We start from the raw sequence: 16396 nt of genomic DNA on the forward strand, positions 1-16396 counted from the left end.
CCAACTTCAGAATCATTGTGTAAGTATAAGAGACAACCATTTGTCTAGAGTAGGCATACGATTTACCGCATCATTCAATGATGCCGACTCAGGCCACATAACCCAAGTGTCCACATTACTTATAAAGTAGAAATAGAGTACAATGATACGGAACAGGGTTTCAAAAGGAATTTGAAAAAGACTAAGGAACATAAGGAGAGTGTGATTATATAGAACTAATTCATAAACAACATACTGTGCATAAATGTTTTTAATGACAAAGTGACAAGTTCATTGATACATTGGCTGTTCGCATTTATGAAAACAAAGATAATTATGTAGCTATACAACCAAATTTACATCAATTATGCCCCACTGTTGTCTGTCACAATAGAAAATTTTATTATCGAGCATATAATTTCTTCCAAATGAATACTGCAACAACATACCACAAAAGTAATTTACTGAAACAAATAAAAATTTAGGCTACACTGATTACCACAAGGCATCAAACTACTTCACAGCAACACGTGACAGCTGCACTGGGAGTTATAGTTCTCATACTACAGAATTGTTGATTTATGAACACACTGTGGAATGCCTGACTCTACAAGTGAGACACATATTTAATTTTCATCGAAAATTACACAGAAAATGCCACAAGCTATGAGAATAACAGCTGCTTCCTGTCTTTTGTTAGGGTTTGTTGTAAGGTCACTGTGGGCATGAAACTAACCATGAAGCCTTCAGTAAATTTATCATATATAAAGTGTAACAAAAATACTTGGGCAAATTTTGGTTTTTTACACAAAAAGGAAAAAGAAGTTATGGGAACATGTCTGGAAATGTTTTTCTGTCTATAAATTAATTATGTGATGTTACCAAAAAGTTACCACCAGTCCTCTATGGAAAAGTAGTTGCCTTTCTCTTATTTTACATATTTTCCATCCAGAAATTTCCATTCTTGTTATACCAATATATTAATCTTATGATGAAGAAGTCAAGACCTGCAGAATTGTTTAGTTTGAGCATAATGAGTACAGAGCACATTTTGGTTTCAGTGTTCAAGAGGGGTGGTCAATGTTGTGTGAATAAGTGGTTAAGACCTTTGGATTTTTATCCATAGGATCTCCCAAAAAAATTATTTTAGGAAACAGATACTTCATATGATGAAATACTGTAAGTTCCACAAAAACCTTCCAAAATCTCTGAAAAGGCACGACTCCACACTGCTGAGTTCATGTGTGCACAAAAGTGAACTGAAAGCATTTCAATCACGTTATACACATCGATAACACTGATCCATTCATATGAGTAGAAAATTGAAAATATATTATACACCTTTATACAAGTTCTATTACAATAAAAAACTGAACATCTGGACACATGTTTACAAAACATCTTTTCCTTGGTCCAAGCTGAGGTAATCCACTCCTATAGTATGGGCAAATATTTTTAATGCACATGTCTGGGTAATCAGTACATTTGGAATAAGCCCAACTGCTAATCACTGCAGTTTTGTACTATATGTATAGGCACCAGGTTCAACTTCTCAATTTTGGTGGGCATGGTGAAATGGTCACTGACCACAATTTTCTAAGCCATTGTTCTCATTATTAATGAGAATTGTGTGTATACATGTTACACAGTGTGTAACAGCTATAAAATGGTGTGCCAACTTGTCTCCCCTCAGTGAAGTATTAGTCCCACTATGTGACTTTCAAGCGACTGGTTAAACTTAATGTCATTTTAGAATTAATTTAATATGTATAATGAGCTCTTTTTTACAGAGTAGCACACAGATTGGTTCACAATGAATTTCAAATGGAACCATTCACACAAGACTGTCAATGAAACAAAATGGGTTGGAAAAGAATGTCACTGTCAAGATTCCCCAGGAAGAAAGTTTGGATACTGACATCTGTTAACACTAGGATTAAAGAATTCTCACCATGTTCACCGGTGTTGTTGTAGTGGATTTTATGTTTTGGGGTATTTGTAATTGGTTATGTGGTACACTGTGAAGGTCGCATGAAGACTATGTTTTTCCTTTGAGTGTGTTATGAGACTCAATATCCAAAAAGGAAAGAAAGATTCAAGTTTTAAAAAAAACTGGGTCTGTGACAAAGCTTGCGTTGTTCAGAAATAAAAACAGAAATAAATAAATGGGTTTTTCTTGATAAAAATTGTTTCAACAGTGAGAAAGTCAGCTGCACTGAGCAAGAAATATAGTCTTTTATGTTATATTTTGTAATTAGAAACAAAGTGTGATGTATAGAACAAATTGTTTCGTCTGTTTGCATGCATGTATGTATTTTCTTGAGCAACTAAATGCCATTTGAAATGTATGGAAAACACTCTTCTTATTCTTTCAGTTCTCAACTAGCTGTGTAAATTCTACGTTATGACCTCTCTCAAGAAAATCCATTGTGAATTTTCCTTTGGTCATTAATAAAATAGACTTACCACTGCTAGTTCATTGCAGCTGGCACTATATTTAGACTTCTTGTAAGACAGGAGATTACCTATAATCCATTTTTACTGTATAGCACTGGCCTGAGCATTGTGTCCTACTGATGTTCGGTCAATTGTGAACATACAAATAGTTGATGCTGACATTCTATTACAGGATGGTTCACAGACATACGCTGTGAATCAACCTTAACAATTTTGTAAATAATTCTGGCAACTGAATAATAAATAAGAAAATGAAACACAGCATCTTCAGCTACAAATAAGAGAGAAACTCATGTCATCTTATTTATTAGAAGAAATGACTGTACTTACTATGAGTACTTATGATACATATTTCAGATATGCCTGTGTTGCATAAGATATAATACAAAAGAGGTGGTTCTACTTATCAGCTGTACAACTGTTGAAACACAAAAAATGGGTAGAAAGAAACAAATAAAACAAGGTTAAATCTACACCTTTCTGTGTTTTAATGCAACCTCATTTAGGTGGAAGAGAGATACGAAATGTAAGAGTAGATAATAATATATACAAGTACCTAACATGGTTTGTAATTTTGACTGATTTCCTTGCTCCATTTGTCAACTCATAAGTAGATGCTCCTCTTCTATGCCAAATATTTTCTTTTTCCATTTGTTTTAAGCTGAATAATCTACCTTCATTAGACAGACTGACCCAATGTACTGAACATACAGATTCATCAGCAAAAGGAAAGCACAATTTCTTTTCTTTTTATCTAAACACGTTTCACCAAGACCAATTGTTTTACTGGTGGGCAACTGCATTTGTTAAAAGAAAGTCAAATATTTCATGGGCAGCCATCTTTCAGTACAAATATTTATGCATGCTAAACATTGACACACAGTGTAAGATAGGAAGACATTATTCTGACTTCAGATCAGAATTACTTAAAATCTGTACAGCTGAACACCTTAGCACAAAATTGTAACTATAGTAGAACAGTCCATGGTAGAATTTATTGTAGGTTTTAAGATCTCATGTTTTACTTACAAAACAGCATTCTTTTATTTTCATTCTAAGAGTGCCCTACCTACCTTCCTACACTTCCTCCTCACAATATGAATTTGTCATTGATTTAATAATTCTAAGGAAGGATTCCATTACCGACTAAGGTTGTTCACATATATCTGTTTCAGTTCTACCTTTGGCATATTCTCAAACAAGGCAGCCCTGTTCTGACCTTCACCTTTCTTCACCCAGTGGCCATATACTCTGAAGGCACATGCATCGATCACCTGTAACAAAGTACAATGTGTAGCCTAGTGTACCATTATAGTAAATACATACATACATACATACATATAAACTGACATTATTTACCATCAGCCATCTCCTCCGACCCCAGAATCCTACATATACCTACATACCACATTGCTAACAAATATCAGCAGCTGTGCAGTATGAAACTTGAGTTTGGACATAGCCTCTGACACTACCAATGCAGTAATACACTGAAAATTTTGCTTTAACTAACTGCAACACATGAGCTATCTAGAATGGAAAGAGGCAAGTCCAATACAAATCAAGAAAAAGTAAAGGAGGTTCTACTTCTCATCTGTACAACAGATGAAATACAAATAAAAGGGCAATAAGACACAAATAAAGTAAGGTTAAATCAACTGTCATGAAACCTTATCTCTGGTGGCAAAATTATCTCAAAACTTGATGTGTATATTAAAAACTGTAGTGATAGGCTACCTATCTGGTAATAAGTGACCATGACTGCAGTAGCATCACACATGTTCACTGTAAAAATAAATGAATACTTGAAACTTCATTTTTACATTGAAAGCGAAAGACTAATTTTTTGATGTAAGAGAACCAGTTATTGTAAAAAATTTGATTTGCAGTCAGATTATCAATACTTACCAAAAAAATTTAAAGAATGCCTCATGCTAGTGAAAATTGTGTAGAATTTTAACGTGGATCAATTGTTTTGGCGTCATTAATACTGAGTAGGGCACATAAGAACAGTTGCAGGCCACAGGAACAGTGTACAGTTCAATGCCAATGCTATGTGACTGTTAACTGATTACAGAACTGTAGCAATATCTGAGTGGAAGGATATTTACCGATATTTATGAGGCAGTAATAAAATGGTGTTGCTGCCGTACATAGTCAGCAGGTGGTGCAAGTACGAGCAGAAACTGAAACGTGACCAATCTCCCCAGAATAAAATTTCATGCTCTAGCAGTGTGTTTGGCGATTTGAGCCTTTCTGACAGATTAAAACTGTGCCGGTCTCCAACTAGAATTTGGAACTGCTGCCCCACTGACTGAGCTATCCGAGCATGCGGGAGCACTCCTGTGAAGTTTGGAAGGTAGGAGATGAGGTATTAGTGGAAGCTGAGTTGTGAGGGTGGATTGTGAGCGCCATGCTTGGATAGCTCAGTCAGTGGAGCACTTGCTCACAAAAGGAAATGGTGCCAGGTTCGAGTACCAGTCCAGCAAACAGCTTTAATATACCATGATGTTTCATGACCTATCTTTTTACCTTCTTCAACCACCCCTGGGTACACATGCAGCCATCATCCAGTGTAGTCACAATGGGGAACTTGACCACTAGTGGAGCTCAAACAACTCATATCAATTTATCCAACACATGTATTGCACTTGGGAGAACTCTCCATTCCCTGAACTGTACGTCCTTACCCTGCGTATTTCATATCGATCCAAAACGAGCGTGAGGTGGTGTCTGTAGGCTGGTACTTGCCATAATTTTTAATGTTAGAGTACCATACAGTAAGGCGTTAAGAGCCTGTGGCTATTAGCGTACAGACAACTATGGGTTTTACTTTCTGTAATATCGGACTCCAAATTAGTGAGGTGACATATCAAGAGGTAGCTAACCTCATCTATGGGCTAACACTGCCTTTCCTTCCCCCAGGTGACTTCAGTATCAACAACCGATTGTTGGGCAGTGTTAGTACACTAGAGCACGTCAGTCTAATGGAAGAAGTTATCATCGATTTTGACTTAAGTTTATTGAGCAATGGCACTTCAATTCATTTTAGTGTGCCACACTGAACATATTCTTTCATTGATCCCTTGATCTGTAGCTCTGGCCTCCTTCCCTCAATTCAGAGGAGGGGGTACATAGTGACCCATGTGGGAATTATGAATTCCCAATCACGTTTCTATTAAACCGTTATTAGATTGAGTGCCGACCACAATGGGCACTCAAGACAGATGATTGGAATGCTTTCAAAATTGTCTTACCATGAGCTTCTATTCCACAAGGAAATATTGATGGCATGCTGCATGATACTACTGCACTACTAATAGTAACAGAATTAACTATCCCCCTTATCTCGGAACTCATCATCAGAAATCAGTCTCATGGTACATACAGGAAATAAACAAGGCAAAAAAAGATTGCAGGGTGTTACTCCAACAGTGGAAAACTTAATTATTTTTAAAAGGTTTCATCTTTGGGAATGTCATCTCCCAAAATACTAGAAGAAGGAATATTGGAAAAAATATGTCCCCACTGAAAGGATTTGTGCCTCTTCTTCACAGGTATGGGCTAAGTTGCATTATATTTACAGGTGCTAGCTAGCAACCAGCATTCCTCAATACTTTTAGATGGCAATGTTCATACTGATACTACTGTTGCTACAGAACACTTCTCAGTACACTTTGCTTGAGCATCTGCATCTGACAGCAGTAAGAGTAACAACCTGTCCTTCACGTCTGGAACTATATGCTGCGCCTTTCAGTGAATGCAAAGTCCCCAGCACTCCACCCCTTGGCCAAGACACTGCACTGGGACCTGATAAAATCCACAATTAAATGCTATAATACCTCTCTGTGGATTTCTGACATCACATTCTTGTAATATTTAATCATATCTGACGTGAGGGTGTTTCCAACCCATTGGAGCAAAATCCCAATAGTCCCAGTCTTGAAACTGAGGAAAAACCCTTATGAAACAAACAGCTACAAATCCCTCCATCTCAGGAATGTTCCATGTAAGGTGCTCAAACAAATGGTGAACCGGCAACTCTGCCTGTCTCTCGAATGAAGGGGGCCTTTTGTCCAAATCCCAATGTAGATTTCAGAACGATCAGTCCACAACACATGGAATCTACTGCATGGACACTTTTCCCCCATCACCAACATCTCACGTTATCATGTCCTTAACTCACTATACGAGAGGAATTTTAAGGTCCACCTTCTGAATTTACCCAGAATTTTATATTTCTTCGGTTGTTTTTGACTTAGTCGCCCCATTCTACAGTACCCTACTTACACCGCAGATGCACATCCCGCAGGGTTCTGTGCTGAGTGAACCATTTTTCTAATAGAGATAGACGGGCTTACAGAGGCTATGGGCCTATGGTCTCTCAGTCCCCATATGTTAACAGCTTTTTAATTAACTTCAGTTCTACAACTATAAGTTTTGATGAATACCGGAAAGTACAATCCTAGCCTGCACTTGTGCCTTCCAGTTTTCCAGTTGCAAAACATGTTAAATACAGTTCTGCCAACACTGAACTGCTCATCCACATCCAGAACATGACATTCACAATGAACAACTCAACACGGTAGAATAATCTCAATTTATGCATCTTTTATATGTTGACGTGACTACCCCAAATTTGCCAGTTTATAAAGAAGTGCCAGCTCAAACTCACCACCTTCATTTATCTCAATCACATATCCTGGCCTGTGTACTGTTGCCCCCTCTTGTGTCTGTACAAAGCTCTCATTTTGTCTCTAATGTATTGTGGGAATCTTGATTACGGATCCCTGGCTCCACCACTGCACCACTGTGGGGTTCGGCTCACGACTAGTGTCTGTGGTCCTTTATTCTGATCTCTTCCTTTCTCCATTGAACCCTCTTTTGCCAGAGTGTCTTCACAGGCACCCTCTCCACCTCCACCTGTGGTGCATACTTCATTCTTAGAGATCCACATGGAACTATCATTTGGACCAAAGGAAATAGTAGATTCATAATTTGCTCCTCTCAGTTTGTGATGAATTTACTGGTTCAAAAGTTAGTCTTGACTCACAATCCAAAGACTGGCTATGCTTTCACATGTTTTGGCAGTCACAAACAGCACTGCCAACCATATGAGTGCAGTGCTATACACCAGAATTAATGGCCTTTATCCAAGCCCTAATTACACTTTGCCTCAGAGAAAGTTCCTAATCTGCAACCAGTTTTTCGTTCCTAGTGTCAGCTGGGGAGGATACTGCCACTGTGCTGGTATATCTGTGTAGTGGCAAAAATCTTGCCATCTAGTGGACATCTGACACACTGTTGGGTACATGCATACTAACTTACTAGTCTTCTTACGCCATTTATCATTTTTTTTTTGTTACACATTTATAGTTTAGTTAGTTGAACCTTCATATGTCTAAACTGAAACACTTTGCTCTTTCTGTTGAGAATACTTTAAGCAATGCTAATTCTATAGCCCTGATATTATAATAAAAATTAAACAGAAAATAAACACACTAGTTAAGAATTCTGCTCTTTTTTCCTCGTATCCTGTGGTGGATGGGCCAGAAATAATCTTCAGCAGATGTGTGATCAAATAGATAATATCGTATTATTGTAATTATTATTTTGCATAACATGATAAAACAACATATTAACACTTTGTGACTTGGGTCTACCTTTCCTGTATCATTTCACTAACATTAATCTGTTGGTTTGTTCTGTTTTTCACTGACATTCAGTTTCATACTTGGCCTCTCTTTAACTTCCATTGCCCTGCTAAGGTTCATAGTTATACTTAATTTAAAGTACGAAGAACTGCTTATCTTTCTTATGGTAGTTTGTAGGTAATGTGTTTTACAGTGAGATATTAGTGTTTTGTGATTAAAAGTTCGGCCACTGTGATAGGTATCATCTCAGGCTTCCACACGGTACAGTCCCAGATCTCAGCAGCTCGGTCTGTCTTGTGCACACACATCTTATACTTGTGTAAGTCTGCACTAATTGCAGATCTCTTATTTCTTTATAAGGTCACAAAATTATCAGTAAATAGTTTTTTTGTTGCTCTTGACTTTTTAAATGATCCTTAGGTGACAATGCATTTCTTAAACCAAAGCAATTTGTAATTTTAAAGCTTCAGATTCTACGTACCACTTCAGTGGTGCATTTATAGCACCCCTTGTAAACAAATTTCATTTTTCTTGTAATTCGTTGTTTAGCCCTTTCTGATCAGCATGTTCACCCTAGTAGAAGCCCTTTGACTTTTTTTGTGTTTATAAATGATCCCACTGTACTTGCTTCTGCAGCTTCCTCTCTTCAGCAGTCCTCTTCATTTACATGTATGAAGAATATACCATCTCACACATCACTTTTTTTTAATAGGATTTTCTCTGTCACCTCTCATTCCCTATGATTTTGCCTTCTAAAATATCTTGTAGAAACATGCAAAGATAGTTCTTGCAATTCTCCTCCAGAACCACATATCTGCAGCTTCAAGATGAGCTTTCTCCTGATTTGCTTACGTCCAGCGCAAGCTGATGTCCTTGTTCAATAGAAGGTTCTTATTTTGAAAGGCACTTTTAGTCAGTGTTATTCATCTCTTGATTTCCTCAAGGCATCTTGATTACCTCCACAATGCTACTGAGGCAGTGAAATTTGGTTACTTCCTCAAGTTGCCCACTTCCTATTTTTATGTCAGTCTTACCTCCACCACCTTTCCTGTGCACAAACATGATATTTGCCTTCTAGATGTTTATTTTCAGTTTTCCTTTCACTATCTCTTGATTTTTAAGCCTTTAAGCATTTTAGTCAGTTTTCTTTAAGTTTGACACTATCACAATGTCATCAGCAAATGCAATACGGTGAATGTGAATACCATCAATCTTTATCCCTTCTATCTTTCCTTTCATTGTTGTTATTTCCTCCCTGATGAACATATTAAATAAATAAGCTGATAGAAGACACCCCCGTCTTATTCTCCTTTGATTTTTTCCTTCCGTCTGGTTACTGTTAACATCCAGTTCAGTACGTTGACTTTTGTGTACACTCAAAATTAACTGTCCAGTAAAGTCCTACTTTGTGCATTGCTTTTTAAATGATAACTTGCAATCAACCATATCAGATGCCTTTTGTGGGTGAATGAATGCTATATATCTCCAGAATATTTTCACTCTGCAGTGGAGTGTGCACTGATATGAAACTTCCTGGCAGATTAAAACTGCGTGCCGGACTGAGTTCGAGTCTTGGTCTGGCACACAGTTATAATCTGCCATGAAGTTTCAATGCTATATATGTTTTCCTGTTTACTTATAAATCTTCTTTCCAGAATTTGGCATAGTGCCAATATTGCTTCTCTTGTTCTTTTCCCTGCAGTGAAGCCAAATTGAACACTGGCTAAGTTCCAGTCTATGTTATTTCTAATCGTATCTTTATCTATTGACAAGAATATTTTTGACATGCAGAACAGATGGCTGGTGTTCTCTGATTCGTACAATACTTTGCATTTGTCCGCTTGCGTAATGCAGTAGTTCTACTTCTTGTGAAGTCAGGTGACATGATAGTAGCCATGGCAGAATCTAATTGGAATACTTTATTAATATTTTCTCAGTTTACAATTGGTAGCATCTGAAGGTAGCTTTCTCCTCTTGCAGTGCCAGTTTTAATTAACTCTTCATTTTTTTGCAGGTACCTCATTTATAATCAAAGGTCATTTGTTTCATAGCATTTGAAGACAGGTCAGTTGATTATAACTCACAGATTCTCTCAGTATGTATGAGTCTAACAACCATCCTTTTCTGATTTTGCTGCAAATTTCTAGCCCATGTTCTATGTCAGTGGGTTATAAAGATCAATAAATAGGAACAGAAAATGCTCTAAGGGAGAATTGAAACAAGGGCCAGAATCACAGGATGATAAATAAACAACAAATGTTTGGGGCATCAGGCTGCTGCTGACATTTTATTCAGCTGTTTATCCTACTCACTTTTAATCATAAGTTTCAGAACACATCTCCAAGGCTTCTCAAATTAAAGAAAGAGAGCATATTATGTTCAGCAACAGGCAGCCAAGATAAAAACTTTGCTGCCTGACATGGGGATGGCACTAGTATTGATTAAATTTTGTTTTTATTGTGTTCATACATTTTGTGCAATGATTTTAAGTTAAGAGTCAATAATGGAATATTCCACTTTTATGGCTTTTTAGAGAAGTTGTGCAATGTGCACTTCATTCAAGAGTACAAACTTAAAACGAAAGAAATTTGTGGTTGGAAAACATTTTGAGTCCAGTGAAGATGTTATGGCAGCTGTAGATAGGTATTTTGCAGACCTTCCAGAATCACACTTTAGAGATGGAATTTTACTACTCATCAGACAAATTTTGGACAAAGTGCGCTGCCCTGTAAGATGACTATATTGAAACGTAAATGCATTTTGGTCTAAAAACAGTCTCTCACTGCTAGGCCTAGGACATTGGCATTGTATGTAATGAAAAATGAACACAGGATATCAATTTCCAGGCTCTCCCCCCACCTATTGTAGCTCACTTTATTTATTTATTAACAACTGTGACAAAGTTCTTCAAACTAAAGAATGAATTATTTCACTGCCTCTCTTATCTAGTGACTCCTATAGTAGAGGTTACAAGTGGAGAAATGTTTTACAGTCCAGGTAATGATATGGCTTACAAAGAGATATTCCTCACTGTTTTCATCTAGTGTGTTGCTTCAGAAGCCCCCTGCAATCAGTTGGTTGCCAGTGTCTTGCAGTACTACACTTGGGCATTTTTTTTCTGTGAGAAATGAACCATGGATTGATAAAAATTATTAATAAGCAGAATATCCAGCACAGCCCATGTTTAAAGTAGAATGCATTATTTTTCTTCTGTGTCCTAATATTAGGTAGCGATGAACCCGAAATTTGTGGACTTCTTGAAGGAACTGCCTCCCATCCACACATACCCAGAACTTACACCCATATATTAACATGTTTTGTCTGTTGTAGCTGACAACCATGTTTCCCAGTGAAATATGCCCTAATTATAGGCAGTGTCTCCAAAGACTATTTTCAGAAACTGTGTCATTATTTGCATGTTGGAGTGGAAGGAGAGATATTCTTCACTTGTTGAACATGTAACAGTTAATGAATTTCCATTAGCACTGATTAGAACAGAGGAGAATGCAATAAAGATTTTTTGAAGTGAAAAGCTCACTTTATGTACTTTTCAGTTAACTTGTTTGTAAAATTTGCAAAATGTAATTACTTTTCACTTAACTTTAGAAAATGTTGCCATGTAGGACAGGGGTAACCCTTGTCTCTGAACACTGAGTGGTCAATTGTAAATCTATTAAAGTATCCGACAGGAAATATCACTTTATAATGTCTTGCCTACCCAGGTACAGAGATTAAGCAATGAGTAGAGAGCCAATGCACCAAGATTCTTCTCTTTGACTTAGTCATATTAACTTAGTGTGTGGTTAGAAATTACATTCAATTAATTTTCCACACCTTCACCAGCAATGTCCATATACACCAGTGTATAAAATTATGGAAACAAACTGCTATTTCTCCGCTCCATGTCTAATTCACGATATAATCACACAAACTATCAACAGATGTTGTTATGATCATGTTTTGCATGGAAGATGGTATTCTGATCAACGGACAACCAAGCCAGCAGTGACATCAGGGCACCTATCAAGCAGGGTAGTGTTTTTAGGTGAGTCCCACATCCACAATCACAGTGTACACAATCACATGTACATAGATACATGGGCGCACGACAGCAAGGTCTTTAGTGCTTACGTGAAGAGAGATTGAGATGACTGTCAGTAAAATACACAAAACAGGAAGATAAAACAGCACATAAAACACGGGTAACAGAAGTTGGAAAACTATGTGCATACCTACACACAACCATTGAACGAAGTATTGCATCAGTAGTAAAATATTAATAACACATGAAGAAAGTGGTATAAAGGAGTCAGAACAATATAGCAGATGGCCATGACTGGCTGACCACAAGAATAAAAAAGGAAAAGCCAGTCACTCTGCAACACACTAAAACCTCCAGCCTAAAAGTTTAGGCCAGAGTGCAGACACATCACCAAACTTTAAAATCTTAGTCACACTCATCTCATCATCAGATAAAATAGAGGGCAGATACCCACCAATATTTGCATCTGCCCCTGCATCACAATATAAAATGCACTTAATTAAAATAGGGTGGATAGAGATGTGCATGCCACAAGCATCACAAAATGGGGGATCCTCTTGCCATAGTAAAAAGCTGTGTGTGAGAGGGCAGTGCCCAATTCTATGATCCATGAGGGTAACTTCATCCCACCTGAGCAACTGCAGGAGGATCGCCATGGCTGGGTTGCTGACTTCACCAACTGCAGCTTATTGGCCATCATCACTAGCCATTTCTCCTCCCACAACTACATGCACTTCCTGTGTAGGGCAGAAACGACAGCTTGCAAGGGTGTAGGACACTTTGCCACATCCTGTCCTTTGCAGGCTTCCTTGGCAGTCTCATTGGCCTGTTCATTTCCCTATATCCCTACATGACCTGGCACCCACCAGAGTGACACTTGCTTACCTTGCTGTTGGAGCAAGTACAGTTGGTCATATATCAGCCAGACCAACTCCTCAGCTGTGTACAGGTTCTGTAACAATTCTAAGGCACTATGGGAATTGGTGCAAATGAGAAACTGTTTGCCCCGAATATGCCGCATCTGCTTCAGTGCCTTCAGGGTCGTGTGGAACTCTACTGAGAAAACAGTATACTCACCAGGACGTGGTTGGGGAACATGACAGAGCAGCCAAGGGAATTCCCTTGTTGGAGCCACCAGTGGACACTACTGTGAAACCTTGACACATATCTAAAATGTTAATAAACAGAGATTGAAGTGTAAAATCTGACTTACAATCTTCCTTAAAATTCATCAAGTCTGGGCCTCCAGAGAAGCAGAGTGGAAATCTGCTCCCATTATGATGCAAAACGTGAAGACGCCCGTCTCTAGAAGGCAATCTTGTGCACGAATCCCATTGGGCCTCTTGCCTGTTGCCGGTTACGAAAAAGCCTTTCTGAGCAACAGTATGATAGGCAGGTATGTGTGGTGTGGACTGTTTTATATGCCTGGCACACCGTAAGTAGCCATCGCTGACATGAAGTGGCGGTTCATCAGCCTCTGTACAGAGGCTTGGTATGGAGCTTGTTCTGAATGCCCCAGTGGCCAACCGAATCCCTTCATGGTGCACCACGTCTAAAATCTTTAAATAAGAGGGTCTCGCAGACCCATACACTGTGCACCCATAATCGAGCCAAGATCACATAAATGCTCTATAAAACCAGACCAGAGAAGTCCTGTCTGCTCTCCATGTACTGTGGCTAAGGCATTTTAAAATACTTAAGTGACTGTTTTTTCAGGTCTTTAAGATGTAGTAACCACCTACACTTAGAGTCAAATATGAGGCCCAGAAACCTCACCATGTCTGTAAACAACTCAGGAAAGTTTAAAATGGAATGATAATGGTTCAAAAGAACACAACAGACTTCTTGGTGGAAAACTTAAAACCGCTCTTCTGCACCCATTTGTCCAAACGTCGAAGAGTTAGTTGCAACTGATGTGGTGAAGAGTCCGAAGAGCAAAACGCACGTAAGTCATCCACAGACAAAGAACACTGGACACGATTTTTCACTATGGACGTAATGCTATTAATAGCTACAGCAAAGATGGTCACACTTAAAACGATAATTTGAAAGGACACAATTCTCCTGATCAAAGCAATCAGACAGGACATCACCAACTCGTATCTAAAATATCGTGGCGAGAGAAAGGACTGAATAAAACTGGGAAGACAACCACAAAAACGCAATTCGTGAAGCTACTCCAGGATAAGGTGCCTCCAAATAGTATTGTAGGCCTTCTCGACGTCAAAAAATATACCTAGAAGGTAATGCTGGCATACAATACCCTGTTGTACAGCTGCCTCCAGGAGGGCAAGGTTATCAAAGATGGAGCGATACCTCCCGAACCCACACTGAAAGCGACTAAGGAGTTGCCTATATTCCAATATCCAGACAAGGCAGCAGCTGACCGTCTGCTCCAAGATCTTCCCCATGCAGTTAATGAGGGCAGTGCTACGGTAACTACTCAGGCATGTGCGATCTTTCCCAGGTTTTAAAAGACGAATTAAAATTACCTCAGGCCATGAGTCGGGAAAGTGACCTGATGCCTAAATGGCAATAAAAAGTGCAAGGAGGATATCTTTGTTTCGTCTAGTGAGGTGCCGCGGCATACTGTAATGAATCCTGTTGCAACCAGGGGATGTGTCAGGAGCCACAGACAATGCAGAATCCAGCTCCCACACGGAATATGGGTAGCTGTAATCTTCATCAGAGATGGACCGGAAGTCCAAACTACACCTCTCAGCAACTGCTCTATGGCACTGGAAACATGCATCCTGACTGCCTGTTGCAGTAACTGTGGCAAAATACACTGCCATAGTCTAGAAAATGCCTCGTGGATTGGTTTAGAGAGTGCTGTTCTTCATTACAGCAGCCATGGAGCACCTGCCTCCTCTCCCAGAAGGTCTCCCATTCAACGGAACTTTTGGTGAAACGATTAATGGTGTTCAGGAACTGTTGCCACGGCCTCTTCTTGCCCTCTCGAATAATTCGGCGACACTCTGCCCTCACTACCCGAAAGGCTCTGCAGCTGGCCGACACTTGAAGCTACACAGAGCCGCACACCTGGCCTGATTGCAGAGAGGCATTCGGCACTCCACCAAGGAACAGGTTGCCTCTTCTGTTGTGCTGTGGACTGTGAAACGGATGGTGCAACGGTGTGGTGGATCATTTTGGTAATACGATCCACCCAAGCCTTGACATTCGCACAATGTTCAAACTGGACCAACTGGCTATAAAATGTACAGTCAGCTCTTCTGAGCACCCATCGCGGCAGTTTCCTTTTGGGTTCTACCCCATCCAGCAGGCGAATCCAGATCAGGAAGTGATCAGTGCAAGTCATTGACCACCTCCCATTGAGCAGTGTGAGCAAGAGCTGGACAGCAAAGCGAGAGATCAATAGCAGAGAATAACCTAGTTGCTGTGCAGAAGTGAGTGTTCTGTCCTGCATTTAGCAAGTATGCATATGTAGACACGAGAAGCCTCTCAATTGCTCCACCACTGGAGCAGTTTGTTGCAGAGCCCCAAAGCACACTGTGTTCATTAAAATCACCACAGAGGATGAAGGGGCAGGGTAGCTGTATAATAAGGTCGGTTAGGGGCTCTTCATCAAGTGCATCATGTGGGGGCACGTAAAGGAAACATATTGTCAATGGATGACGCACGTGCACTAGAGATGTGTTGTTCGCAAACTAATGGGTCCAAAGGAATGGTTCACCAATACGAACGGAAGGAGCGAGGAACGAATTCTAAGGAACGGTCTTTCATAGTTCACTTCGGTCGTGGGTTTCTACTTATAGTTCCCGGGAATGGGAAACAGTCAGTCTCGGTCCCGCAACAGCACAACAGCCGGTCTCGTTCCAGCCTCTGTCCCATTCCCATCTCTGTCTCGGTCTCCCTCGGCCGGACTTTTCCTTCTTTGCTTCTTTGTGTGGCCACTCGTTACAGTTCCACTGCCGACTGTTTCTAGTTAGCTTAGCATCGAGTTGTTGTTCATTTCATTCGCTGCAGATGCCCATTCTAGATCTGTTTCAAACCTTTTTTCCACTGTGGACTTCTGGTTCTCTTCCCATTCTATTCAGCATACATGCCCAGTAATTAAAATGTATTTTATAATTACATAAAATTATGTGATATGTAATACATACATCTTTTCAGGTAACAAAAGGGAATATGGGCTTACTTCACTATTTCGATAAACAGCAGAAGACGTTTATAAAAAGGCAATTTTTTTGTTATTACACATGCAAAGGAAGTCAGCATGGCACATATGAGTGGCCATTTTCTG

General features: G+C 39.3%; 1 protein-coding gene across 4 annotated transcripts in view; it reads right to left on the bottom strand.

Annotated features, from left to right (window-relative positions):
* Positions 1-232: 232 nt before the first annotated feature.
* LOC126202927 (phosphorylase b kinase gamma catalytic chain, skeletal muscle/heart isoform) overlaps positions 233-16396 on the bottom strand; it is a 137925-nt gene continuing 121761 nt past the window's right edge. For all 4 annotated transcript variants that reach the window (XM_049937017.1, XM_049937020.1, XM_049937016.1 and 1 more), the window contains one exon: positions 233-3710. In XM_049937017.1, coding sequence (XP_049792974.1) covers positions 3576-3710 — 135 coding nt within the window. In that variant the 3' untranslated portion in view covers positions 233-3575. The remainder of the gene's footprint in view (positions 3711-16396) is intronic.

The sequence above is a fragment of the Schistocerca nitens genome, chromosome 9 (genome assembly GCF_023898315.1).
Source record: "Schistocerca nitens isolate TAMUIC-IGC-003100 chromosome 9, iqSchNite1.1, whole genome shotgun sequence".
NCBI classification, from domain to species: domain Eukaryota; kingdom Metazoa; phylum Arthropoda; class Insecta; order Orthoptera; family Acrididae; genus Schistocerca; species Schistocerca nitens.